Raw genomic sequence first — 27290 nt, forward strand, 5'->3', positions numbered from 1 at the left:
CACAGAGCTACTTTGAACACGGACCAGGGACATCATCCTTGACTTGCTCGCTTTCTGCCGGTCTTGGTTGATTTTTCTGCAAGGAACAAATAGCGCCATACTTCGGAAAGAAACGCCAGGGTTACATTTGAGACCGCCCCCAATAATTATTAATAATGCCCAGAAACCCCCTTCCTCATATCGTGAACGCGCGCCAATGCACGCCATCCGCAAATAATATAAACGCACTCGATTGAATGGTTGTGTTTGACAAGGATCATTTTGGACCATTGTGGGCCCAAATTCTATCGAATGTGGGCGCTTATTTGATCTCAATGGCTGGTTCAATGTTGACGTAGCGTGGCAATCTTCATCGAAAACAGGAAAAGAAGAGGTATTGCTTTTTAGGGCCTCCTACACGAACCAACAGAATGAGCACAGTACAGCATATTTACATTTTGTCTCACATAATAACTTTCCTTAGGGAGAAAGCAAAGCAAAGGAAAAGAGAGACTTCCGTTCCTAGGAGAAACTTGCGGGCTTAGCTATCCTGGCGCCATTGTTCCTGTCCAAACTGATATAGGATGAGGCATCTCCGTTCGGCTGTCGCGAGGGTGCGTTCAACTCAACTTAAAGTTGGTCGTCAGCGTGTCCGCGCTGCCTATTGGAACCGATTGAGTAGTACTGATTGCTATTAAAGCGTGAGTTTTTTGCGGAGAAGTGCGATTTAATGAGATGAGTGCAAGTTTTGAAGAAAGCGGTTACGAAGGGCAAAAGGCTGACAATGAGAACGAAATCTCATTGTGATTCCAATACCGAGTTGGGCGCAGAGGTCTGCCAATGTTAGTCTTTAAATGCTAAGTATCAGTAGGGAAAAGCGCCTACAGATGAGGAGGTCCAGAGGAGGTTGGCTGTCAAGCAAAAAGGTCATATAATAGAGCTTGGTGATGGAGAAAACAAATACCGTGCTTCGATTAGTTCTGAGCCGTGGGTAGGAGTGTGGTATACTTACACTAAACCCAAGCCCATAAGTCCAATTGTACAGATCTTCTTCCAGCGGGCCATTTGCAGCTACCACATCACAACGGCTGGGTATATGGAGAAGGCGATGTTGACAAATGAGGAGATACCGCATAATACGCAGGCGTAGGTGATCTGGATCGAGCGTATGGGATATTTGTATGGATCCCATTGTCCGGCCACTGGGTTGCACATTAACCAGGTGATTATGAAGCGAACAACCGCCAATACGTTAATCGTGGCGCACAGGTCCCAGATGACAACCTGGAGCCAGAATGCTGGTCGAAAGGGACGAACAATCAGAATTGCGACGCAGACCTTGGGAAGCTCGATGCTTAAAAATGGCCAATTGTTCATCAAGATCGCTCAAAAAGCGGCGGGGGGCACGTTGCCCGGTAGATTAGAAATACCGAGGTCTTTTGCGGCATTCAGCGCTACCTGAAAAATTGCGGCCTGCACAATAGCAAAGATCCAAGAAAACGTTAACATGAAATATTCCCAGTAAGATTTTCGCGTTATTTTCCGCAACTGCGCAACTAAACGCATGAAGAATAGCACAGTGCGTATGCCTGCGAACGGCCATGTCGCTGCAGAGGCGACAGGCGCGATGTGATTGATTTTTCTTTTTCAATCTCCTGAAATTACTGTATCTAGTGCCAGAGTTATAGCAATTGTAGGGTTTAACTTATATTGCGCATAAAAAAAAGCAAAAAATAGAAATAAAAGGAACAACGCGAAGGGTATCGGATCAGCGTCATTGCTACAGTTTTTGTCCTAGAATGAGTTTGCTGTTGTGTATATAAGATGCCCAGCATTCCAGCACTCTCTACATTCCACCCTCGGCTCTTCGTCCATCAGTGCGATCAGTAAGTGCATTACAGGATCACGTCCGGGGTAAAAACCAATTCAACAAGGCCGATCACGTGAAGACATATCGGCGACCAGGTCTTATCGCGACCCAAAAGATAGTTTTAACTTAGACAATAGCCACTCGGATAGGATGACGTTGCCTGAATGAATCCAAGGGATTATTCCCAGACCCAATTTTTGAAATCTCAGGGGTGCGGCGTGAACGCCACTCCGTCGGGGCATAGCTTAGCAGAACCGGTAACCGGGAATTTATGATTTGAGTTTCTGCAAACTTTATTTGAAGCCGGACCCACATCCAGCCATGAACGGAGACAATCGGGGATATAGTTGCCCCGGTTAGACTTATATATCTGCCAATGCCGAAGGTGATGCGCTTCGGTTCAGTTGTACGAGTTAAAAAGGTTCTCAGCGAATTCACATTCGAAATGGCATCATTCGTCGGTGCCTTTGCGAACCCGTTGAATTATGTCGGAGGAGTCAGTTTCAACCCCGACCGAGACATCCCCGATCTGTCCGGAAAGGTTGTGATGGTAACAGGTGGTATGTTTAGAAAAATCATCTGATGCGGCTGTATGATGTCTAATTCAGTTCCAGGAAACGGTGGCCTTGGCAAGGAGACAATTTTGCAGCTAGCAAACCATCGGCCAAGCAAAGTTTTCATGTGCGCCCGTTCGGAATCTAAAGCGACAGAGGCCATTAAGTCACTCAAGTCATCCATTCCAAATGGGATAGAAATAACTTGGCTTCCTATGGACCTGATGTCCACCAAATCCATTCGAGACGCTGCCGAGCGTTTCAACGCTCAATCCAGTAGACTTGATATCCTGGTCCTCAACGCCGGTGTTATGGCTCTGCCCTCGGGCGAAACAGAATTGGGTCACGAAATTCAACTTGGAACCAACCATACTGGTCATTTTCTACTCACGAAATTGCTGTTGCCGACCCTTCTCAAGACAGCCGAGGAACCTGACTCCGATGTACGCGTTGTGTCACTCTCTTCGGTGGGACACAATCTTGCTCCCTCATTCGACACAATTTTGAACCAAGAAAAGCTCAAAAAGGTCAATACCAATGCTCGATATGGCGCATCCAAAGCTGCCAACATCCTTTTTGCTGCCGAACTAAGCCGACGCTATCCATCGATCACGTCTGTCTCTGTTCACCCAGGCATTATCCTGACAGATCTGTACGATTCCATTAGTCAGCGCTCATCTGTGATTTCTCTGGGCACAAAAACATTGCAATTTTTTGGGACATCGGTTCCTGAAGGTGCATATAATGAACTGTGGGCGGCTGCTGGTGCGAAAAAGGAAGACCTCACCAACGGAGGATATTATATCCCTGTTGGGCATTTGAAGCCGCACAACAAGTATGCACGAAGCAAAGAAATGGGCAAACAATTGTGGGAATGGACTGAAGCTGAACTGAAAAAAGTCGACTTGTGATGGGGGTTCTGGACTGATTAGACTTTCGCATGACGACCCATTCGCCGTCACGGCTATCTTTTTGCATTTCCCCGTATATAGATCGTCCTTTGCTGTTTACATTGGTGTTCCCTAACCCTAATATCTTGAAAAGTATTAAAATGCAAATGCACGATCTCTTGATATCCATCCAGTTTGAAAGTACAAAATAAATTTGACCAGCATAGCGTGACAAGAGACACCGCGTTCTTTTTGAAGATTTCACCAACGGCTAGTTATCTGACGGACTGCGAATGTCCTGAATTCAGCCTACTCTAATCAACACATTGACAAAAAAAGGCTTTCGGGAAATTGAATAGATAACAAATATTCATTTGCTGGAAAAACTTTCAACTTAATAGGAAAGAAAGCTCGTGAGTAACAAGGGACATCGCTTCTATAATTATTATCTCTTAACTTGAGTATCCATGATATTAATAGCCACATTTTAGTCTAATTAATAAGAGTGCTCTATCAAAATATGTCCGAGGGAGGTGTTTATCGAACGCAATGCTAAGCTTAGGAGGGCTTTTCCGGCTTGGCAACACGGATGACCAACTTTCCTGTACCTCCCCGTCCGCTGTATACTACCTCGCAAGCCTTTCGCACAGATTCAACATCTCGAAGGTCGACAGTTGTTCCCACAACTGTTCTGAGTCTGCCATCTTCCACATACTGCCTCATTTCATCCAAGTCCTTGCCGGTAGATTCCAGAAACATGTATGAATACTCTGTCTTGTACCGACGAGCTCTGAACTTGCGAATCTGATCGAGCAGATTAAGTCCCATTCGGAAAGGAAATGGGATAATGGGCCGATGAGGCAAGTTCATGAGCGGTGAAGACTGCAGCTGATTACCAGAAGGTAAAGTTGAGACGGACACGATACGGCTAGACTCTTGTCGCATCAGACACAGATACTCCATAGCAAGGCCAACCGTATCGAAAAGAAAGTCCACCGATCCATGTTCAATGACATCTCTAGGGTCGAATTTTGTATAGTCGACAACTTGAGAATGGTTAGGACAAGTACATAGAAGAGAATACAATAGAAGATTCTTACCCTCATCGATAGTATTTTCCCCCAAAAGTTCTCTTAGTTTCGGAATTTTCGCAGTTGAGACTGTAGTGATAACCTTTCCGGCACGAAATACATGTTTTGCGAGTTGGCATGCAAACAAGCCCGTCCCGCTTACTAAGACATCATTAGCAAAAAGATCAAAAAAAGAAAATTCAGGGCCACGAACATCCAGCGGGCACAAAGACAGTTTTTCCTGCAAGATCACCACGATACTGCCGAAGAGCTTGGAGTGCTGTCATTGCTGCTAGTGGTATTGAGGCTGCCTCCTCAAAGGACAATGATGGTGGTTTAAGGCCAATATGCTCCTCCGAGCATCTTACAAATTCGCTGCATGATCCTTTTTTTCAAGTTTTAGCAAACTGAGATAGGTATCGTCGGTCAAAACTCATTCTCACCTCGGGAAACTTCAGGCAGTCTAATATAGACGGCGTCTCCAACCTTGAACTTGTGCACATCCCGTCCAGTTTCGGTAATGATACCAGCACAATCATAGCCGATTTTATACGGAAAACTATCTTTGTTATTCATTACCGCCGTGGGCACAGGTGGGAGTGTATACTTACGGGTCTTTCACTGCCAGTTTCAAAGCCCCATTGGCCCTTTTCACGTCAATCGGGTTAATGCTAGCCGCAAAAACCTTGACGATCACATCAGTCGAGTTGACGAGACCCGGCTGAGGCAACTCCGAAACCTGATATTCGGATGGTTTTGAGTAAGCTGAAATATTGAGGGACAACATTTTTATCCTGAATATTGAGAAGAACAATACAACCGGAAGGGAAAATATTTAAAGGCAAGAGTGAGTTGAATGTAGCGAGCTGGATGTAGCAAGTTGAAATAGAGTTTTAGGGCACGCGATGGGCCGAGGCACGGCGATACAATTGCGGGTCTGTCCTTAAAGTCCCCAAATCCGTCGGAGCAACAATCACTCCGACTGGAAATGGGAGAGAGATTACAATACTCGAGAATCTCGAAGGCCAATGGTCGTGTATCTGCTTCCAGATTTGTCTGACGGATGTAGCACACTAAATTTTCTGCAATGGGTTACATCCGCATTTGTTGAGAGGTTGGCGCACCAATCCAAGGAAATCTTGTCACCTTCAGGCGCTTCCCGCGCCTCACCGCCTCACAATGGAAGCTTAAGTGGACAGAAGTGGATCCCGTGTAATAAGGTTGACCAGTCAAAGGGATGTATGACACCTATATTATTCGCTCTTTATTATTCTAAGCATTTCTTTCTAGTCACAACAGCATCCTAAAGGTTTGTATTCGTATGAAAGGAAAAGCAAAACAAGGTGACATGTGACACGCAATACAAGGCGATTGCTTGCTCAGTCAAAAGTTGGAAACTGAACCTGTGAACGGAAAACATAAAGACCTGCATACGAACACATTTGGTCCATCTGCATCCCAAATTTGAAATTTCTCCCTCCTCTCGAAAGAATTTTTTTAGAACTTCAGCAAAGCCTTCCCTTTGTTTTTGCCTTCGAATATTCCGACTAGCCCTTCTGCAGCGTTCTCAATAGCCACAGTTTCGTGGATGAGACTTCTAATAGAGCCCTCTTTAATCCAGTTCTGCATGTTGTTCTGATGCTCCAAGAAATATTTTTGACCAAGCTCTGGGTCTGCGACGATGAACCCGCGCATGTAGAGGCGCTTTGTGATGATGTTGTGAAGATTTTTGATCGGGTAAGGCGCACCGCTAAAATCGGAGATCATACCACAGGCAACAATACGACCAAAATCATTCATGGCATCAAGGGAAGCTTCAAGGTGTTCGCCACCAACGTTGTCGTAATAGATGTTCAAGCCTTGTGGAGCGAGACGGGAAAGAGCCTCCTTCGGCTTTTCCTCTTTGTAGTTGAAACCGCCATCAAAACCCAGTTCGTTCATGATATAGCTCAGTTTCTCGTCAGAGCCAACACTTCCAATGACTATAAGCCCCTCGCGCTTTGCCAGCTGCGCCACAATTTGTCCCACAGCTCCACTCGCAGCCGAGATGAAAATCGTGTCGCCTTTCTTCGGTTTCCCGATTTCATACAATGAAGAGTAGGCAGTTAAACCCGGCATTCCTAAGTCGCTGAGGAACACACGGATGTCCTCTATTCCGAGAGGATTCTCTAGGGGGAGGATTTTAGAGATATTAACCTCATCTAGAGCCACATACTCCTGGAATTGGAAGTTGGCCGATAATGAGTTGGCCCTCTCGATAGGAAGCATTTTTCGACTTTAAAACCTTGCCGATTCCGAAGCTGTCGAGAGGTTTGTTAAGAATAAAGGGCAGGGAATAGGATTTTACTGTCGCTGGACGCATGCGGCCACGCATGTAAGGATCGAAACTTGAGTAAAGAGACTTGACAAAAATCCCATTTTCAGGAGCCGTGTCACTGACTGTGCCTGCAACAGGCTCAATGGTCAGGTCTATCCCGGGGATAGGGATGCCTCGGGGAACCTTTTTGAAGACCAAGGCTTTGTTGGAAGACATATTGAGGCTGTTTGGAGCGTAAGGTCGTAGGAGATAAGGACAAGTTTTATAAACAAATTTAGTCGTAAAGTGATAGAAAAATCAAAGTCGGAGCAGATTTTTCCCTATATTTTATATAGCCAGCAAGGATACGCAATAACCAGTTATGGACAAGGCCAGAGAAGAACCGAGGTACAAGGCCGTATGCTTCAGGACATCCAGTCGGATGGTTTGTAGGCACGACTGCCGACGGGACAGATTTCATGGATTGCCGTCACCCGGTGACAGAGACCATACTTCTTAGTTATTAAGCATATTGCGTGATTAAAGCCAAGTTCCCTGTAGTACGCTTTTTATGGTGGGTGTTGGGTCCACTAAAATTACTTCTGCTGTCGGCTTTCTCCTATCCATATCGACATTCTACGTAAAGGTAATTTGTCATCTTGTGTTGACGCCTTTTTGGATTCACTATCAATGAAAGGCATTTTGCAATCCGTCGAGTCAGGGAGAGTGTCCTACTTCCATATTAGTCTATTGTTGCTGAAATAAGAATATTGCACTATATATAAACTTTACAATCAAGCCTTCCGTGAGCAGTAATTTATGTTCGATATGGCAATGTATTCATGAGGGATTTAGAAATCCAGGCTCTAACAAGTTGTCACTCCCTTTTGCCTCAAACGAAAGAGTGCCTAGCGAAGTGCCGCCCAAGCCTGGAAAGCGCCAGCAGCCGCCGTAATTATTCCATTCTCCTTCAGCCCTCTCACAAGATACCAACCTGAGCTGGCCCAAGCGATAAGAGCAAGCACGGCAGCCATTGCGCGATCCAAGGGTTCCTCCAGGGCCTGTGGATTCTGCGCCCAGTGAAAATTGAGCAACGCTGTGATCCAAGTTAGTCGGGAAAGGAATTATACGACTGTATAAAGTAAATTATCCGTCAGGACCAGGTAAGCACTGCCTTGATACCATCCAGCCGTGCTGCAGGTGAACGCGATATTCGGAAGCTCTTGAAACTGATGAAGTCGGCGGAATTTACGCCCAGACAGCTATAAAAAAGGTCGGAATAATAAGCTTTCTTCCCTCGTATGGACGCCAACAGAAACTAACTGCATGCCCCATAGCGAGGAGGAAAGAGCGATATCCCGAGGCTTTGAGAAGAGTAGGGCTCGGCATTGTTCAAGCAAGTTTTCAAAATTTTGGATAGTAAATAAAGAGTGCAAGGTAATACGAAATAATGGATCGAATGCCACCAGTCTTTTATCATTCCATGTTGACTCTCCTTACCAATTAAGTTTCATGCCTCGCGAATAAGGCAGAAACTTGACTAGTCGTTGCGAGACCGGATCGGGTCAATAAACTGTCCGAGTGGGTATTGCTGTGACAAACAAATGAATATGTATGATGATGTCACGTATGATGTGTAGTGTGTAGTGGTCGTTGACGACGTTCAACCATGGCGCTATATATAATTGCGGTTGCGGGGTTTCGATTTTTCAGATCCAATTCATCGATATTTCTGCAAGACCTTGACACTGAAATTCACAGGGTGTGCCATCTCTATTCACCATGCCGCATCTGAAGCTTCGAGATGGAGCCGAGCTCTTTTACAAGGATTGGGGCAACCCGAATGGGGACATCGTGACCTTCTCACATGGTTGGCCATTGAGCAGTGACAACTGGGAGAATCAAATGGTCTTTCTGGCCGACCATGGTTATCGTGTAATTGCACACGATCGACGCGGCCACGGTCGCTCCACTCAGACTTGGGAAGGCAATAACATGGACACCTTTGTCGACGATCTCCAGGAGCTTTTCGAGCATCTGGACGTGCGCAACGCGATGATGGTGGGTCACTCGCATGGGGGCGGCGAAGTCACCCACTACCTTGGCAAACATGGTACGAGCCGCTTCAAGAAGGCCGTTCTTGTTGGCGCCGTCCCACCCCTGATGGTCAAGACCGCAGCCAACAAAGAGGGCACCGATAAGTCTGTCTTCGACTCGTTCAGACAGGCCATGCACAAAGATCGCGCTCAATTCTTCCTTGATGTCCCTAGTGGGCCGTTCTTTGGATTCAATCGGCCCGGGGCTCAGAAGAGCGAGGGCCAAATCCGCCACTGGTGGCAGCAGGGAATGAATTCTAGCTTCAAGACGACCTACGACTGCATCCGGGACTTCTCTGAGACCGATTTTACCGAGGATCTCAAGAGCATTAACATTCCCGTTCTCGTTCTGCATGGAGACGATGACCAGGTGGTTCCGTTCGAAGCGTCCGGGGCCAAGTCATCAAAGCTCTTGCCTCAGGGAAAGCTCAAGGTCTACCCGGGAGGCTCTCACGGAATCCACAACATCAACGTCGATGAAGTGAACAAAGACCTCCTCGACTTTCTGCGTTCTTAAGGAGGCACCCGAGGGAACATGAGTGCGTTGTCCGTTAACGTAGAAGCTCCAGCTACAATGGAAGGAGTTTTCTGGTCAAAAAGAGAGTTTGGTGCCTCTTAAATTGATCATCCAGTTTTGGAAGATCGATGTGCAATGATAATCTGATCGTACCTTACGGCTCGTACTGGAATATTTGTCCCAGGGGAATCGAGCGCTTCTGTACGAGTCTGGATGGACAGCGGGCACAAGAGCACTGCTGGATACTGAAACTCCTGTCACTAGTTATGAATTTGAATGATGACTTTTCAGTCACCGTAGCACCCGGGCGAAGACAGCTCTCATAAATCACGTGCGGCGAGGGGGCTACGGCTCTAGTATCCCTTGCATATCGAGAGGAAATCAATGTTACTTCCTGTAGACTCCGGATAATGATCGGCTTCCACGGTACTTATCACCGCTGTCTTCAAACTCGGCGACTAAAGGTCTTGGCGCTTTGCTCTATGGTGCTCTCGACCTGTCCGTTTCCGGCGTCCACCCACTCAGGAGGCACACTGAAGCTTGAGAGCCCCCCACTTTTCCATAATGTGGATGACCTTATTGAGATCAATGACACAGGCGAGACCGCTGTCCTCAACTAGTACAGAAAGTGTACGAATTTCTACACATGCTTTGTGCTTCGAATGATCAAGGACCCAAATATATCCGCCAGAGCTCAAACTCAGTATATTATGAGATCGACTCTCAACCAACTGCCAGACGGTCGGAAACTACGATTTACAGAAAATGGCACTTTCCAGGTTTCTGTCTTCGAGGATTTGCACTTCGCCGAAAGTATTTCTCTCCATCTCCATACAATCTGGTATGAAAGAAGTATTCTAACCAGATATTCAGATGCCACACGGGATGCCATGACGAAAGAAGTCATGGCATCTGTTCTCTCAGAGGAAAATGCACAGCTAGTGGTTCTCAACGGGGACTTGATATCCGGCGAAGCCGTGCAGAGTTCTAACTCTAGTCAATATCTTCACGATGTTGTATCCCCTCTGGTCAATACAGGAAAATTATGGGCATCGACCTATGGAAATCACGACAGTGAGGTGGCCTTGGATCCTATGAAGGATATCTATGAACAGGAGACACGATATCCAAATAGTTTGACACGGAGCATGGTTTCTGCGCCCAAGGCTGGAATCACGAATTACTATTTGCTGATCTATCCCCACAACCGCAAAACAAGTACCCCCGCACTCATCTTGTGGTTTTTTGATTCAAAAGGCGGTCATTATGCAACAGATAGTGCGACAGACGGCAGCTCAGTCGCAAGGGAAGATTGGGTCAATGAAGATGTAAATTTCTTCCCGTGAAATTTTCTTAGGCGTTCTGACTAACGCACGAAAAGGTTGTTGAATGGTTCACGGAAACAAACGCGAATTTGACAGCCACGTATGGTCAAGTCATTCTATCGCTTGCATTCGTTCACATTCCCACCCATGCTATGCTTAAATACCAAGAAGAAGGTGTAGACTCAAACACAACTCCGGGAATCAATGGTGAAAGTGTGATGTCGCAAGGTTCCGGGGACAATGACTATATGGGACAAGATCAACTATTCATGCAGGCTCTTCTTAATACCAGCGGGCTAGTGGCTACTTTCAGTGGCCATGATCACGAAAATGACTGGTATGAGCCTCTTAAGGCCTATATTGTGTCTTGGTTCAATTGCTGATTGCAGTAGGTGCTTTAAATGGGACGGTCGGGTCATTGATCAGAATCTGACTGGAAATGGGATTAATATGTGCTATGGTCGGCACACCGGATACGGAGGATATGGTGATGCTACCCGTGGTGGACGTCAAATCTTCCTGAGTCAAGAAACCATGAAAGATGAAGTCAAAACGTGGGTTCGGTTGGTGGACGGTACCATTTCAGCGCCAGTCACGTTAAACGCGACGTATAACCAAGATCGATATATGACCGTGCTAAGGAGAGCCCTAGAAACTTCGGGAGGCCCTAGTGTCTGTGACCGAACAGCTTTACTTCTGCTTGTCTATCTTTGGCTTCCAATATTGTCACTTGTGTACTGGAGACGTTGAAATGCACACCTGATTCTTGATCCAAATTTTAGACTAATTAGTATCGAAAGTCTTTCTCGCTATTATCAAAACTGAAAGATATGTTGTATATTTGTTAAAAAATTGTAGGCGATGAAAGATTTATTGTCCTGGCGTAAAATTATTACTCTTTCACTCTCGGATGGACAAATTGGGTTACTGATTTGAAGGACAAACCTCTCCATTCGCTTACAACTATAGCTATGTCAATGGTATTGAGTTATTCTCGCTATATCAATGCGAAAAATTCCCCTGGTTAATCATGAACAAGGACCAAGCGGTAATAGCTAAGTTGAAAGAGAAGTATCAAAAACGCTGCGGATACAATCTCTCCTAAAATACTTTGAGCCGCATAATCATAGTCAACATAATCAACTATTCGTTATCAAAAGACTTTTAACGAAGACAGTGAAGCAAGGTCATTGCAAAATGGGAAAATCGGGAGCAGAGAGGACATTCCAACCCATTTTAAAACTCGGGTTTCTGAATAGTGTCTTCCAGACTAGATAGCCACGGAACACGATACTTCGTGTACAGTTCCATCCCTGGTCTTACCTGCTTAAGTATATCGGGTTCGTCAATAGTCCCCATTTGGACAATAGCTAGTCCAGCAAAAGTCTCGCGATCGGCTGTTTTGTAAATAGCACCTCCGCAATTGCCACAGAAGTTGACTGTTAGTTTCATGCCACTCTCATGAATTTGAGTGCATTGCTTGGGAGAACCGACGGTGACATGAACTTTATCTTCGGGAATCAACAGGTTGACCGTGTGAGTACCACCACTGATCTTTTTACAGGACAAGCAGTGGCACATAGCCTATATGAAACTTAAGACATAGTACCTAAACAGGTGAGTAGGTGATCAATCTTCTTACCACACCCTGAGGCTCTCCCGTAAACTCATATTCGAGTTTGTGGCAAAAACAGGATCCTGAAGGCATTATGGCGTTGTTAAGATATATTTGAAGTAAGCCGACTGTTCAGTTCATGGCTGTGAGAGGACCATAATAATAAAAGTCGAGAACGGGGCCTAGCCATTTTATACTTCACCTGAGCTACGTCATCGGATTGTTTGAGTTTTTGTGGCACATTACATGACAACCACATGATCAGTGAGCCTCAAGTCAGTATTGCAGTCCTTGATTGGCTGGCTAATTTATAATATCTACTTGTTGTAACAAGATTGTTTCATTCCGTAATTCCCAGTCACGGCGCTCGCGCCAAACTCTATAAACCTGGCCAGGAAATCTCAGGATACGCTTTTATGGTGCAGACGGAAGAACAAGTCCAGAAGCTTGCTCGTTATGACGAATGCATATGAAGAAGCACGTCGCCTAATATATTTTACTAATGAGGAAGAATCCGCGGAAGCGTTAGGCAAGACATTCATGTACGCTGGAGATGCAAACGCCTTATTGGATCAACAATTCGACCGCAAATTTTGGGTGTACCAGGTGGCTGGAACGCTAGGTTGATTGATTTGACTAGACCAATTCTCTGTTCTGCTGTTTGATGCATTTGTTGAACATCTAAACTCACGAAATGCCACCTGAGAACTGAAATTATCTAGGGTGCGAGCACAGTGAACACTTCGCACGGCATCAGGAATTTCTCGGTTCATGGATATTGAGGTAAGTGGGAGTGAGGCGATGTGAAGCAATGTATGACCCAAAGCCGTCGTGCCTGCGCTGGAGGGTGGCATAGGAAGAAAGGATAGCAGTTCAGGGTCATGGCGAGCAACTGCCACATGAAGTAGATGAATTTCGAAGATAGGAGTGCGGAGATTTAGGTCTATATCCGGATGCGCGAGAAGATGTTTCATACAGGCCCGGATATTCGGATCATTTGGATCGCATCGACCCAGTGCAAAGGTCAGCGGCGGAAAGGCAACTGTGGGAGCTACCATTGCCCAATAATTGGGAGAATAGTGATATGTAATGAGTAGCCATTCAAGCATAGCGTGTTGGCCATTTTCAATGGCTTCGTGGACAGGAGACATGATGCTTAGTGATGGTGGCTTAGTATCATGGAAGTTGGCTTGGCCGGAAACGCCGATCCAGGCAGATGAGTCTGTCTGGGCTTCGCGAACCAGCGCGAAGAGATCCTAAAAGCCCAGGCTAGCAGCCACTTCTAAAGCTGTGTTGCTTTTGTTCATCCTCAGTCGCAGGCCTGGGACATTTGGCTCAGTCCAAAATCGGGGAAAGCTGGTGCGCCGCTCATCCAGTTCGGCTTGTGTCAACGGCTGTGTCTGCTTGGTGATTCCCTTGCTCTCTGCAACTTCTAGAATGTGCAGTCGTGAAGGGCACAGGCCAAAACTCGACACGTCCACTTTGGCGTCTCGGCCACGTGCGAACCTAGCAGAGTAGTCAGATAAATCCCGAATGTGGATGCCTGTGGGATCTGCACCACGGGCCAGAAGCATCCGAACATTTTCTGATGAATTAACGCGAATTGCAGCAGTGAGCGGAGATTCGTAGGTGCCCATGTTGCTGCCACTGATATTTGCATTGGGAGAGCACGCTGCTAGTTCATGAAGTCTCTTTTATGGTAATCCAACAGAGCACGAAGGACGGCTGGATTGGGATTACCGGCAGCCCGAATGGATGCAGACTCTTCAGAAAGCACCTTCGCGATATCTCGTCAACTGACCCAGTTGAGCTCCTGTGAATGTTTGCTCCGTTGCCAAGTCCTCGTGCAGATAAAGTGGTCATAATACTTAGCCGCTAATCACGAATTAGCTGTTATAGGTATTCTAAAGTACTAAATCGACACATGCGACCATAGGGTGTGGAGAACAGGGCTTCCCGTCCGCTCAGCCGTACTTAAGCCACACGCCGGCCAGTTAGTAGTTGGGTGGGTGACCACCAGCGAATCCTGGCTGTTGCATGTATGTTTTCTTTTTTTTTTTTTTTGCTGCTTGAGCCATGTACCCTACACGGCCATGTCTCAATGCTCCCTCGGTACCTTTGCTATTGAAAATGGCTACGCGAGTTTCTTTTGGTTGTTGGGTGATATGGGTGAGAAGTTTGGACAACGAGGTGAGAGGTAGAAACTCCGCACCTCGGGCGATGGGGGCCTTTCCCCTCTAAGCCAGTGACTTTTTGGAATGGACTCTTCAGCGAACTGCACCTCTAGGGTGGATGGATATTGGTCAATATTGTTAGTCGGTCTAAGTTCGCGCAACGACTGAACGCGGAGACTAGTGGAAGCTATTCCCACCATCTGAAACTATCCCAAGTGTGGGAAGACAAAATCGGTCGACATTCTAATGTAAATAACGGCATATTTGTCAGATATGTATGAGAGGCGTCGATCGCCTCTTTCAACGAAGTGCCGCAATGCAAATTTCACTCTATTCTATCATGATTACTCTTTGCATACCATCTTTTTAAGCGGCTAGTTAACACCCCACCTCTTGTACATCATGTCGTAGATCTGGAGGTCCTGCTTGGCGTCCTCTACCGACGTCTTGATGGCCTTGCCGTTGGCAAAGGCCTCATACAGCTCCTGGAGCTCAGCTGTGTACGCGTCCTCGTACGACGACACCATGGTACGTCGTTGAATCTCGCCCTGCTCATTAAGCTCCTCCACCTCGACGTAAATGGGCAGACCCTTGACGTACGGACTGTCGTACTGCAATGTGGGTCAGCTTCTGCTCCCAGGCAGATTGTGTGGCATGCACTAACCTTGATGGTCACTCTCTTCTCGGCGCCATAGACGGTGATGTGGGCGTCAAAGATGGGAACCTCGTCAATACCGCTCTCGTAGGTGGTGGAGTAGACCGAGCCGTCCTGGTTGCGGAACGTCATGATAGCGCTGTAAAAGGGGTCGTTGACGGACACGCCGTCGATCTTTTCGGGGAAGCCCAGGGTCTCGCGCATGAGGGAGATATCGTGGGAGCCTAAGCTGCCGAGGAAGCAGCAGTACCGCTTCATCTCGTCGGTGATCTCCTGGTTCGGAAACGCTTCCGCGAAGAGAGCGGCCAAACGCGTGGTGCGCTCCTTGCTAGCGCTGGGAGGGCAGTCGGGGTTCTTGACCTGGAAGGTGCCACTCTGATTCACAAACTGTGCATTGGGTCCGCTGAAGTCGCGGACGCGGGCGTAGAGGATCTTGGGGATGGTAGCAATCTCGCGCTTAAAGGCCTGAAGGTAGCTCGGGGCATAGCGGCGCATATAGCCCACGAAGACGCGGGCTCCGTCGGGCGCCTCCTTCTCGGCATCGATGATGGACTGTATTGAGGGCAGGGACAAGGAGACGGGCTTCTCGATGAAGACGCTCTTGCCGGTCTTGAGGCTTGCAAGGGCTAGCGGCGCGTGGCTGTCATCGGAGGTGAGGATGAAGACCACCTCTACGTTCAGTTGATCGATTACCTCCTGCGGCGTGGTGGTCTTATGGGGCACGAAGAACTTGGCTGCGCAGTGGTCAACCGTGTTGGCTGACAAGTCGCAGATGGATTCGATCTTGAAGAGATGCGAGAGCAGCAGCAGACAGGGACCGTGGCACACTTGGAAAACCTCCTGAAGCAGTTTTGTTAGCCCTTGTTGAAGCTTCGAGACTCAGATGTCCTCCAAAGTGAGCTTATTTCGTGACTTACACCGGCCCCAATGATCCCTACTCCCAACCTGCGGGGTGAAGACATCCTGGCACTCATTCTTTTCGTTTCTTTTTTTAATTGTTTTGCTCACTCTTCCACAGTCTGGAAACTTTCTCAAAGCCAAGGGGAATGTAGTCAAAAGAGTGAATGGACCAAGTTCGGATTTCGAAGAGGGACAGGAGAGAAAATATGGCAAGGACAGCGCGGAACAAGACGAGCTATTTGAAGTGGGTGCGTCATCGGGATCTATCCCACTCGTGGGCTTGGGGGTAAACGACTAGCGCGTCGGAATGGAATGGGGCCACGCGAAGCCCCACCGCGTGGGGAGGTCGGGAGCTAGCTACTGTAGTTTGAGGTATTTCCGCTCGAAGCATCGCGACAGCGGAGTCCATGCCGACCCCAGGATACATCTCCACCTCTTCCCCCACAAATATCAAATGGAGAATTTACGGCCATGCAAGACTGGGGTACAAACCCAATGATCTGACACAGCCGCAGACACCGATACACATACCTACATACCACAATTTTCATTCTAGAACTATTGAACTAGATATTACACGGCAATGGCTGGGGGTCACAATAGCTCCGTGGGAGCCGCTCCCGAGCTGCTGCAGCAGGCCGGGGGCAAGTGCACCGGCCTCCGCACCTTATGATCCAATATTAGCGTCCTCTTCATTGCTCTCTTGCTTCTTTTGTAAGTTCCATCCTCTAAAGGTACAGCGATCTGTCTCTGACTCTCGATCCGTCAAATCGGCCTTCTCTATGGGTACCAGAAGGGTGTGCTCAGTCAGGCTCTCGTCATGTTGAGCTTCCACAAGTCGTTCCCGGATATTGCTAACAGCTCGGGCGCCCAGGACTGGTTGACCTCGATTCTCCCTCGGCGGTTGGGTGGGAGCGCTCTCGGCTGGCGTCTTATGCAAAGTCTTCTCCCGCAAGCACACCATTTTCGGCGGCTCCATCTGGGTTACTCTCGGTTCCTACCTGACAGCAGGGGCGCGCAGTACAGGCTTCCTGTACGCCGGTCACGTTTTCACGGGCCTGGGTGTCGGCACTCTATCGGCCACAGGGTGAGAATTCAGGTCACTGAAGGCTCGTACGGGTTCTGTTCTGACTTCATCCCGGCAGACCTCTTTACAATGCTGAACTGGCATCCCCGGATTCGCGGCCTGTGGAAAAGCACCAATTGTTTTTAACTTTATTATCAAGATCTGCACTCGGCGGTTAAGTTTCCTAGTTCGATGTCTGCCGCCGCCCCGCGGGCCTCCTAATAGAGCGGGCCCCCGTGGGGAAATCACAGTCCTGGATTTCACTGTTGACGCGAGCTGTGGGACGTAGGCCAGGGCGTACACTGGTACCATGTGGCGTGTCAGAAAGCGGCGTGGGTGCGACAAGGTTGTTTACCGACGTCGGAAGCATTACCATTTCCGGCAGTTATCGGGGACGGTGACTGTGGTTTGATTTGTTGAGTGTTTACGGACGGCCCGAATTAGAGCAACCCGCCGATTCCCAGAGGAAGCCCGAAGATGCAAGCGCGACAATTCCACGTACATAATTTGCGTGACGTAGACTACTCCTTGGAGCCACTCCGCATCAGAGTTCAGCAAATGCCCTACCGGCACGGCAACCTTCTTTACTGGGCTCAGCCGCCGTTATCCACCGTCGGAGTATTGCCAAATTTGGATAGGAACCAATTCTTGACGGCAGCTGGATTCTACACCGTAATCGCTGGGAAAGAGAGTATATAAGTCCGGGGTAGAAGCAAGACCTTGACTAGTTGCAGTGTAAGGCACATCCTACCGCAAGCTGTGCAAATTCCCAACATAACACCGCAAATTGCTCCCGAGTCCCATCATGAACAGACTTGTTGCACCGAAATGTTCCAAATGCCCTACCTTCCTTGCGGGAAGGTGCTCGGGAACACCCAAACGGCTCTTCGCAACTGAAGCATCTCCGCTCACTCGAAAAGACAAGCAGGAGGGCGATATATCCTCTGTGTTCTCAACTTTCTCTGGCAGAAAGAGCGCGCCACTGCCCGACCATTTCCGGGAGTTGAAGCGTAACCTGACCACCGGGTTCGAAGAGGAGATTCAAAAGTCGTGGGATGACCTAGTTGAGACTCTGAAAGTACGGACTGAAGAAGTCGCCTCCAAGCGAGAGTCGGTATGTTCATTGCATCTATCTAATTGATAGCCACATACTAAAAGGAGCAGATCATTCCTCAATTGAAGTTTTCCGATATCCAAGCTGGTAATGTATCTCCGGCGAATGTTGAAGCCATTCGACGCACCGGTGTTGCCGTCATCAGAGGGGTCGTGCCGCCAGGTGTCGCTGAGGGGCTCCTCTCCGACGTTCGTCAATACTTTGATGCGCGCCCTTTCAAAGGCTTCCCGTCTGATGCGGAGAAGAAGGTAATCATTGGATTTCAATTTGGTTCGAGCTTATACTGACTTGAATCAGATTATTTACGAATCATATTGGAGTCCTTCTCAAGTGAAGGCGAGGTCGCACCCCAATATGCTCGCCACGCAATCGTGGATGAATCAACTATATTCTGCCGATGCAGATCAAAAGAGTAATCAATACTGCAATTGATGAAACCTAGGGCTTAGCTAACGTGGTCTAGTTGATCTCTCGGTCCCGCTCAGTTACTGTGACCGTGTCCAAATCCGCCCACCTGGCGATAAACAGTTTGGGCTTCCGCCTCACGTCGATGGTGGAGGAGTCGAGAGATGGGAGGACCGCTCTTATAACCATGTCTATCGCAAGATCTTCCAAGGAAAGGTAAGGCAGAGTAAGCTATGTTATTTATCAGCATAAACAACTAATATCTCGACAGTGGCGGGAGTATGACCCATGGGACCTGACTGGCCGCCTTGATGCCAACATGAATATGTATGAAGGGCCAGGAGGTTGCTCTGTCTTCCGAACATTCCAAAGCTGGCTCGGGTTATCTCGCCATGGGCCTCAGCAAGGTGAGTTGGTCATGGGTATAAGACTCGCTCAACGCTGATCGCTCGACATATCAGGTACTCTTGTCGTTCATCCCATCTTGCAGCCCACCACTGCGTATTGGATGCTTCGACCGTTTTTCAAGCCTACTCGAAAGGGCTCTTTGGACGGATGGAAGTTTTCTCTTGATGATGAAGAAGGCGATGTTTATCTGCATGGTGCCAATCCGGGAACTGCCCAAGAGCATACCCCAGACCACCATCCTCATCTAATGCTCAACGAAACCATGATCCCCTATCCTACCGTTGAACCAGGTGACACCGGTAAGGCTATCACTTAGTTAATAAACCGGATGACGCTAATGTTTATAGTATTCTGGAGCGCTGATACCATTCACGGTACGGAGAGTGAGAACACAGGAGACGTTGATGCTTGTGTGTTCTATATTCCATCGGTTCCACTGACCCCTAGCAATGCGGTGAGTTGATTGTCCATGATGCTGTGTATGTGTACTTTTGACTAATGATCACATAGCAATACATCACGCAGCAACGCGATGCTTTCTTGAAGGGCGTTCCTCCACCAGACTTCCCGGGTGGGCTTGGCGAGTCTCAGTTCTCTGATAGAGGACAAATTGGAGACATCCAATCTGAAGCTGGCAAAATGGCTATGGGCCTGAGTCCTATCAAGGTCAATGGAAAGAATGAGAAACTTGCGCACGAAATCAACGGAATTTTAGGCTACTGAGGGCGTTTGTATCGGGGAGGTGTCTCTGCGCAATGGAAATATCTTAATTTGCTATCAATCAATCAATAAAAGTTCAATTAACCTAAAGTAACTCAACTAATGGTGTCGGGCTATGAGGTCGTCTTGCCAGAGTCCAAGGTGACCATCGCTGAGGGGACTGTTCTTGGATAGGCCACCACACGGACCGACGAAGTAGCGATTCTGCTTATACCGACGCACATTCGACCTTTGTATTTCGTCTGATATGTAATTTGTTCTCGCCGTTTCTGGGTTGTTCAAGGCAACAAGAATTTCTATAAAATGGCCTGCGGCTTTAAGGTGTCATCATACCGTTTTTTAAATACCCGACCACTGGTATGGCAGTTCAACGGGGCGATGTTTCATAAAAATGCTCTAGTGGTGGCTCCTCGAATAACCAGAGCTGACCAAGTGGCCAAAGGAATTGCCAAATTCTATCTGTGACAAGATTTGCGACCGAGGTAAGTCTACTCGCCCGAGTCGTAGAATGCTCGCATCTCTCGCCACTACCGCCGCTGCCCGTTCCATTGGGCGGGTGCATTTCCCAATGCGGTATGTCCCGCCACCGCCGTTGCTGTAGGTATGAATACTTTAACTCAGCGATACCCAGCATTGAAACGATAACTGACGAATTTAAACACCGGAGCAAACATCTCTTACTGAAATGACTCAACTATCACCCGAGACCAGCAATATGACCGCAACACACGTATTCGCAAGCGTATTGCTCGATTTCGACGGTACCATCATCAACTCGACGGAAGGTGTGTATTCTTCAACTACGAATACATATGTATGCTCGTTAATGGCTAACATCTCAATTCAATAGCCATCGTTGCAAACTGGCAGAGGTTGGTTAATGCTTCCACGCATAAAGTTTCATGGAGACAGACTAAGAAATAATTAATAGAGTGGCTTCAGAGCTAGGCATTGATTATAAGCTCATTCTGGAGACTTCACATGGAAGGCGAAGCATTGATGTCTTTAAGGAGCTTGATCCTAGCAAGGCAAACTGGAACTGTGGGTTTCCCCATTACTTCTTGTGTACTCTGTGCATACTAAACGGAATGCGATAAAGACGTTAGCGCTATGGAGGCTAAGATCCCGCTTCTTGGAAGTAGCCCCGCCATTGAAATCCCCGGTGCTCGGTCTCTTCTGGAGTCTCTTGAAAAGGACCATGTGCCCTACGCAATTGTGACATCAGGTACCAAGGCACTGCTGAACGGTTGGCTGAAAGTGCTCGGGTTACCACGTCCTCAAGAAGTAACAGTTGCCGAGGACGTGAAAGTCGGCAAACCGGATCCGGAAGGCTATCTCAAGGCCCGATACAGATTGTGTGAGAGGTCACAGGCAGATCCAAGTATGGACGTCTTGGTTATGGAAGACGCTCCTGCTGGTGTGAAAGCGGGAAAAGCAGCTGGATGCAAGGTCCTCGCTGTGACAACAACACACACAGTCAGTGAACTGAAGGCAGCTGGCGCAGACTGGGTGGTTCCAGACCACAGATCGGTTGAATTCAAGAAGAAAGAAGGTCTCCAGAGCGCATTTGAATTTACTTTCCACAACCTCTCATAAGCTGCATTGGCCTGTCAAATGGAGGAAGTCATCCATGCGTTGTACGCGTCTTAAGACAAGTTACTGCCGTGTTTCATTTTCAAATAAAAAAATACATTCTTATGTAAATCTCTCTTTGGAAACTGTAATTCTACCGCTTCAGATTTCAACGTCATTCTACTGTAGAACATGGATGGAAGCCCCGGCATTAGGACGCGGCGTGGTTTCCCGTTTAGGATTTATTCTGCTCCGCTACATACGTCATAGGTAGTAGATGCTAGAAGATGGTGGATTATAATCAAGAGAAAATTTAACGTAAGAAAAATGATCTAACATAAGAGGGAAACTCTTAAAGTAAGGGCTGCAACCGGGACCCTTTAGAACGTGCAAATCGCTAGTCTGAAGACCTGAGCACAGCTAGACGCTCCAACGGTATACCTATATTTAAACTACCTCGGTTAGCTAATCTTGAGATCATGCCGCAGGTACGTTCTGAGGTTCCAGAAGTTGGAAGCGAAATATATAATCCCCTTAGTCTTTCATTCTTTCATTCTCCGTTGACTTTTAGGATGAAAGTACATGGTAGTAACCCTGAATGCGTAATGTACAGATTCTTCATGTAGAACAATATACACAGTAGATACACTAGAGAATGACAAAATGAGGCAATTAGAAGCCCAGTATTTCGTTGGCCTTCTTCAAGACACGGCGCTGTCCAAAGTTGAGGTTCTCTTCCTCAGCGTTCCACTCGCCAAAGCCAAACGCGCGCATTCCCTGGTCATTTGTGTAGGATTGGAGATCCTTCAAATTGGCCCGGCCGACGTGCTTACTTTCACCTATACCGCCGGGGAAGTCAGGGGGAGGAACACCCTCAATGAAATCAGATCTCTGACGCTTAACATATTCCACGTTTGCTTCTGTGACAGGGCAGGCGGGAATGTACATCACGCTCGAGTCTCCAGTACCATTGTGTACCTTGTCGACAGCGTGGATTGCTATTGGGATAGTCAGTAAAAGATGAAAAAAAAAAAAAATGGTAAGAAAGAAAAGCTTACAATCGCAATGCCAGGCAACGTAATCACCGGGTGCAATCTTAGGAACATGCACCATAGTCTTCTGCAACTCAAGATGAGGGTGGAGAACCGAGTTCAGCTCCTGGGCATATCCTGGGGTGGCACCCTGTAGCTTGCTAGTGGGGGAATCCTCGAGCTGCCAGTTTGTAGGCTCCAAGAATGTATCCATCGCAATCCGAGAGCACCCATCTTCAGGGCGTTTCGTGGTATGGTGGAAGAAAGGACGTAGGAGCGTATAGGCAGTAGCCATGGACAAAAGAGGGTTGACAAGTAGTGTTCCCTCGTTCGGCCCTGTATGAGACAAGCTCAGCCATCCTTGGAACATTCGGAACATAGAGCAAGCCCCAGATCCGTTATAGAGGTCTGCAACTGCGGGCACACGGCAGCTAGCTTCCCAGGGGTTGTATTCCTCCCAGCGACCCTCGAAGATTCGTTCGTAAACTTGGCCCAAGCCGTATCCCTTGTCCTCCCAGCGTTCACAACTTCCACCGTCAATATGAGGTCCCAAGGCGAAGCCGGCATCGCCGGGCTGACGAATGCGAAGGCGATCTGCATAGGTGAGAGGATGGAGAGGGGAAATCAAAGCATCCGATGCAGACGAATGCCAGAAACTCATCAGGAATCGCTGTGTCTCTAGCATATTGGCATGGGAGCGAGCTCGTACTTGTTGCTTGGACCAGTACAGCTCAAAAACCTGGGGATCATCGGGTGGGAAGGCTGTTCGAATTAGTATGGTCTCGATTGTAATCGAGGGCAGGAAATAACAAACCTTTTGTGCCAGGGTTGGCCCGCACGTAGGCTTCGATATCTTCTTTGTAGCCCCTCGCCTCGGCCTCTGGGATCACACCGCGGATGACTGCAACTCCACGCTTCTTAAGCTCCTCGTGAAAAGATCTCGGGGCGGCATGGATATCTTTGAAGTCGATACTAGGGATGATGTCTGGCCCACGCTCCTCGATGGTGCGGACTTCGTCTCTCAGCTTGCAGAGTAGGCGATCCCAGCTTCGTTTTAGCTGGTCGCCTCGGTCTGCAATCAATCTCCTTTTTTGCTCCGCAAAACGTTCATCGAGTGGTGCGGCTTCTCCCTTGCTGGACAACGAGACAAAAACGGAAGAAATATCTCCTTCCTTCCGGGGAGTTTGGGTAGATGTAGAAAGACAATTCGAATTCGCAAGATATCTTTTGCGAAGAGCTGAATGCGCAAGTCGGCTGGGCAAACCACCTTTTGGTTTAGCAATGAACATGATGGACTGAATGAGTTGATAATGTGTTGGGAATTTTATAGGTTGAGGGTATGAGAGAGCAGTGATGTTTGATGCTTGAAAATCCAGGGGGCATTCGGTGAGCTTTATGTGCTCTATAAAAATCCCATTTTTGCCTCACGGCACAATCTTTGCCGTCCATAACCTGCTCAGAGAGGTCACTAAACCCCGAATTTCCTAATTGGGTTCTCCCGCCCGCTCTAAATGACGCCCAAGTTGTCGGGTAGATTACCGGAAAGGGAGAGGACCGATGGCGGGGACGAGGCATTACTTCAAGTTTTGTGAGTTTATTATTATTCATTTGCCAATGTTTTTCCCGTATCAGACGGAAGTCTGTCCGTAGCCACTGCCGATTATAATTTCTCAAGTCGTATGACATCCCAGGTGCATGTGGCGGAGACTGAAGCTGCTTCCGGGCAGCTCGCATCCCTAGACTGCACCCGATTTACACCTCTCACTATATCTCTCTCTTTCTTCTGTAAATATTCAAGCTCTTCAAGAATGGTAGGCATCTACGTATAAAGTACGCTCTTTTGCTATTCACCTGCTGGCGAACAATGAGTCTATGTCGGGTACGTCTAGATCTGCACTGGATACGTGAACCAGCATCTAGTGTAAAGGGGTAACTGAATTTGACTGGAATCACGCGGCCGCCTCTTGGCACAACGTGAAGAAGTCCAAGAGCCCGCGGGACGGAGACGCAACGATTACACAATACATGGCCGAAGGAAAGGAAGCAAGTAGTGTGTTGTAGGAAGGAATTGTTTCAGCAGGGGCGGCGTCATCTATCTCCTTTCGTAGCTCAGAAACAGCAGCCCGGATGACGGTATAGCAGGAAAATGGTATTGGTCATAGCAGTGGTAGTTGTATCAGTCCTGCGTTCATCATAACACTGGCCTCGGCGAGCATCTCGCCAAATTATAGCCTGGTGTATTTCGTCTTGTTTATCCTCAAGTAGCTTGGGCATGACATCACCTAGCTCTGGGTCCTAACTCTTCAACCTCTTATTGGCAGAGTAGTAAATCAAATGCTTGCCTGTCTTTTCTCTTAAATTTTCTCGCATTGCGTGGTACTACACATGTAGGGATAGTCAAAGTCGACCTTAGCGCTGTGGAATAATCGCCTTTAGACTTTTCTCGAAGAAAGGTTTCGGAAATTGGTCCTCTACACACTGAAAAAGACGCAATTAGAGTTCCAGATGAAGACCTATGAAATCGTGAGGATGGCGGGAAGATGTCCGTGTTAGGTGTTGCCGCTTCCAGGCTAACTTGAAGGAGAAATCCATCCGCTCCGACTAGTAGCACGAATGATGTCGCCAATGATTATGGGAGCTTGCTTGCTCACGGCCACCCACAAAACACATCAGAGAACCGAATACTTTTGCTGGGAAAGAGGGGAAGTGTGGGACCCCAGAAAGGCTAAGAAAGTTGCTCTCAAACCACAGTCCCCAGGATGTGAAAGGGGAAGTATATAAACTTCCATTTCCGCGGCCTTTTTCGCTGGCAAGAACCACTACTGCTTCTCAGGCTGCCTCAATCGCGCTGCTGTGCCGACTTGCCCTCCAAGGTTTTTTTATTATTTCCACTCCCTCAAAGCCCTAAGACGAAGAAAGCTTCGATATGTCCCCCAAGGACTCTTCCAAAAAGCTATATTTTGGCCTAACGGGAGGATGGCTCACCTTTTGGATCACTATCGCGTGTGCCACAGACATGACCCTTTTTGGGTATGATCAGGGTGTCTTTGGTACGGCTCTGAACTACTAAAACTCTCTGTGAATTTATCATACTGACTTTATACAGGCGGTGTGATTGTGACAGATGATTTCCTTGATGTTTTGGATCTCAATGGAAAGACTTCGATGATCTCAACTATCACTGCCTTATACGATGTTGGATGTTTCTTTGGTGCCATTGCCTCTATGGTCATGGGAGAGAGGCTTGGCCGAAAGAAGACCATTCTATTGGGAACAATCATCATGTCTATCGGCGCCATCCTTCAGATCACCGCCTATGGTATCCCTCAGATGATCGTTGGTCGAGTTGTTGCTGGAATAGGCAACGGTATCAACACGGCCACTGCACCGGTGTGGCAAGGTGAAACGTCGCAAGTCAAGTGGAGAGGTAAACTGGTAGTGATCGAGCTGATCATGTGTATTGCGGGCTACTCTCTCTCCACCTGGATGACATTTGCTTTCTCCTTCCTCAGTGGACCAGTCGCTTGGCGATTTCCTTTGGCCTTTCAGTTTGTCTTCATTTTTATCATCTTTGGCACTGTGCCCTGGCTTCCCGAATCTCCTCGCTGGTTGATTTCCCACGACCGCCTCGAAGAAGCCCAGTCGATTGTTGCAGACATTGAGGGCCTCGATATCAACGACCCCTATGTCATTACGCAGCACACCTCTATCACTGCTGCAGTTCAATATGAGCGAGACCACAGTGTTACCTGGAGCCAGCTCCTCCGTGGTCAAACAGGAGACCAGAGAGGGACCGGGGCTATCCGCCGACTCATTCTAGGAGCTGGTGCCCAGGCTATCCAGCAGTTGGCTGGAATCAATGTGACTTCATACTACCTAACCACGGTCCTGATTGACTCAGTTGGACTTTCTAACCGTCTTGCGCGCCTGCTCACTGCATGCAATTCGATCTCCTACCTTTTGGCGGGCCTTTTTGCTATCCCTAACGTTGAGCGATGGGGTCGGCGCCAGCTGTTGATGATTTGCTCTTTGGGTCAAGGCGTGTGCTATCTCCTCATTACTGTGTTAATTTATTTCACCGGGAAGGAGGGATACGCTCACCAGAAGGAAGTGGCTTCCGCCTCGGTCGCCTTTTTCTTTTGCTACTACCTTTTCTTCGGTTGTGGTTTCCAGGGGATTCCGTGGCTCCTGCCTGTTGAGTTGAACTCGCTCAGCATGCGAACCAAAGGAGCTGCTATCGCTACCGCCACGAACTGGGCCTTCAACTTCATGGTAGTAGAGATAACGCCCATTGGAATCAAGTCACTGGGCTGGAGGTTCTACATCATTTGGACTATTTTCAATTTCAGCTTTGTGCCGGTTATCTACTTCTTTTATCCGGAGACCGCAAATCGCTCGTTGGAGGACATCGATCGGTTCTTTATCGAGAACGTTAGTCTACTTGTCAACAACAACCCTGACGCTACCTCTACCAAGCGTCCCTCCCGTTACGTTGAGCTTGAGCAGGATATGATGACCCGTAACTTATCGATCTCCGAGGGAAAGGCTGACATTACCCACATGGAAACGGTTGAGGAGCCCAAGTCTGCGGTTTAATACTCGTTGGATGGTTTGTTGAATGAATCGAATTCGATTATCTGGTTCTGAATTGTTCTATCAGAATGGAAATCTTGTTTATATTGTTACAAGTCTGCTGCTCCTTACGCATTGTTCACGCATTTTGTTTCAAGGAGCAGATCTCTGAGCCCTCAGGTGATAATTGTCAAGCTGCTGAAATACATATGAACTACATGTACCCACCGAGCAGAATATCTCATCCTTTGGCAAATTGAGGATTGCATCAAGGTTTATTATCATGATAACTATCAAGGAGATAAGTAGTGGAATCCTTTGACAAAGTACATATGAAGTTTAAGATACATGGTTTCAATCTAGAATCTCAGAGTATATACGCAATGTCGCCCACCACACCAAGCTATACCCCAGTTTCTCCCAAGTGCACAAATCATCCTTTATCCGAACAATGACAGCTA

The 27290-nt window shown here is 47.8% G+C and overlaps 13 protein-coding genes across 13 annotated transcripts; 7 read left to right on the top strand and 6 right to left on the bottom strand.

Annotated features, from left to right (window-relative positions):
• Positions 1-2294: 2294 nt before the first annotated feature.
• On the top strand, positions 2295-3314 carry N7474_005341 (uncharacterized protein; the record flags this gene model as incomplete). Its single annotated transcript, XM_057196756.1, has 2 exons — positions 2295-2409; positions 2464-3314. The coding sequence occupies 2 exons, from the start codon at positions 2295-2297 to the stop codon at positions 3312-3314; spliced, it is 966 nt and encodes a 321-aa protein (XP_057054152.1).
• A 537-nt stretch (positions 3315-3851) lies between these two features.
• N7474_005342 (NADP-dependent oxidoreductase) lies at positions 3852-5150 on the bottom strand (the record flags this gene model as incomplete). The annotated part of the gene is made up of 5 exons (XM_057196757.1): positions 3852-4339; positions 4394-4525; positions 4578-4748; positions 4807-4922; positions 4975-5150. The coding sequence occupies 5 exons, from the start codon at positions 5148-5150 to the stop codon at positions 3852-3854; spliced, it is 1083 nt and encodes a 360-aa protein (XP_057054153.1).
• A 710-nt stretch (positions 5151-5860) lies between these two features.
• On the bottom strand, positions 5861-6896 carry N7474_005343 (MDR family NADP-dependent oxidoreductase; the record flags this gene model as incomplete). The annotated part of the gene is made up of 2 exons (XM_057196758.1): positions 5861-6529; positions 6579-6896. 2 exons carry the CDS (start codon positions 6894-6896, stop codon positions 5861-5863), a joined length of 987 nt encoding a protein of 328 aa, XP_057054154.1.
• Positions 6897-8441: 1545 nt separating this feature from the next.
• N7474_005344 (alpha/beta fold hydrolase) lies at positions 8442-9272 on the top strand (the record flags this gene model as incomplete). Its single annotated transcript, XM_057196759.1, has 1 exon — positions 8442-9272. The coding sequence occupies one exon, from the start codon at positions 8442-8444 to the stop codon at positions 9270-9272; it is 831 nt and encodes a 276-aa protein (XP_057054155.1).
• Positions 9273-9934: 662 nt separating this feature from the next.
• On the top strand, positions 9935-11347 carry N7474_005345 (metallophosphoesterase family protein; the record flags this gene model as incomplete). The annotated part of the gene is made up of 4 exons (XM_057196760.1): positions 9935-10085; positions 10146-10600; positions 10654-10934; positions 10990-11347. The coding sequence occupies 4 exons, from the start codon at positions 9935-9937 to the stop codon at positions 11345-11347; spliced, it is 1245 nt and encodes a 414-aa protein (XP_057054156.1).
• Positions 11348-11833: 486 nt separating this feature from the next.
• Positions 11834-12305, bottom strand: N7474_005346 (GFA family protein; the record flags this gene model as incomplete). Its single annotated transcript, XM_057196761.1, has 2 exons — positions 11834-12181; positions 12240-12305. 2 exons carry the CDS (start codon positions 12303-12305, stop codon positions 11834-11836), a joined length of 414 nt encoding a protein of 137 aa, XP_057054157.1.
• A 1163-nt stretch (positions 12306-13468) lies between these two features.
• N7474_005347 (uncharacterized protein) lies at positions 13469-13849 on the bottom strand (the record flags this gene model as incomplete). Its single annotated transcript, XM_057196762.1, has 1 exon — positions 13469-13849. One exon carries the CDS (start codon positions 13847-13849, stop codon positions 13469-13471), a length of 381 nt encoding a protein of 126 aa, XP_057054158.1.
• Positions 13850-14760: 911 nt separating this feature from the next.
• Positions 14761-16003, bottom strand: N7474_005348 (Gfo/Idh/MocA family protein; the record flags this gene model as incomplete). The annotated part of the gene is made up of 3 exons (XM_057196763.1): positions 14761-14997; positions 15051-15878; positions 15959-16003. The coding sequence occupies 3 exons, from the start codon at positions 16001-16003 to the stop codon at positions 14761-14763; spliced, it is 1110 nt and encodes a 369-aa protein (XP_057054159.1).
• Positions 16004-16761: 758 nt separating this feature from the next.
• On the top strand, positions 16762-17032 carry N7474_005349 (general substrate transporter; the record flags this gene model as incomplete). Its single annotated transcript, XM_057196764.1, has 2 exons — positions 16762-16849; positions 16884-17032. The coding sequence occupies 2 exons, from the start codon at positions 16762-16764 to the stop codon at positions 17030-17032; spliced, it is 237 nt and encodes a 78-aa protein (XP_057054160.1).
• Positions 17033-17812: 780 nt separating this feature from the next.
• On the top strand, positions 17813-19657 carry N7474_005350 (DUF1479 domain-containing protein; the record flags this gene model as incomplete). Its single annotated transcript, XM_057196765.1, has 8 exons — positions 17813-18121; positions 18166-18369; positions 18419-18533; positions 18585-18742; positions 18798-18933; positions 18988-19233; positions 19282-19388; positions 19445-19657. 8 exons carry the CDS (start codon positions 17813-17815, stop codon positions 19655-19657), a joined length of 1488 nt encoding a protein of 495 aa, XP_057054161.1.
• Positions 19658-20369: 712 nt separating this feature from the next.
• N7474_005351 (HAD family hydrolase) lies at positions 20370-21250 on the top strand (the record flags this gene model as incomplete). The annotated part of the gene is made up of 4 exons (XM_057196766.1): positions 20370-20439; positions 20505-20526; positions 20586-20695; positions 20754-21250. 4 exons carry the CDS (start codon positions 20370-20372, stop codon positions 21248-21250), a joined length of 699 nt encoding a protein of 232 aa, XP_057054162.1.
• Positions 21251-21898: 648 nt separating this feature from the next.
• N7474_005352 (DUF1479 domain-containing protein) lies at positions 21899-23546 on the bottom strand (the record flags this gene model as incomplete). Its single annotated transcript, XM_057196767.1, has 3 exons — positions 21899-22224; positions 22285-23019; positions 23072-23546. 3 exons carry the CDS (start codon positions 23544-23546, stop codon positions 21899-21901), a joined length of 1536 nt encoding a protein of 511 aa, XP_057054163.1.
• Positions 23547-25183: 1637 nt separating this feature from the next.
• N7474_005353 (sugar porter family MFS transporter) lies at positions 25184-26853 on the top strand (the record flags this gene model as incomplete). Its single annotated transcript, XM_057196768.1, has 2 exons — positions 25184-25307; positions 25364-26853. 2 exons carry the CDS (start codon positions 25184-25186, stop codon positions 26851-26853), a joined length of 1614 nt encoding a protein of 537 aa, XP_057054164.1.
• Positions 26854-27290: the final 437 nt, after the last annotated feature.

This window comes from Penicillium riverlandense (genome assembly GCF_028828495.1).
Source record: "Penicillium riverlandense strain IBT 135883 chromosome Unknown utg000003l_segment0_segment0, whole genome shotgun sequence".
NCBI classification, from domain to species: domain Eukaryota; kingdom Fungi; phylum Ascomycota; class Eurotiomycetes; order Eurotiales; family Aspergillaceae; genus Penicillium; species Penicillium riverlandense.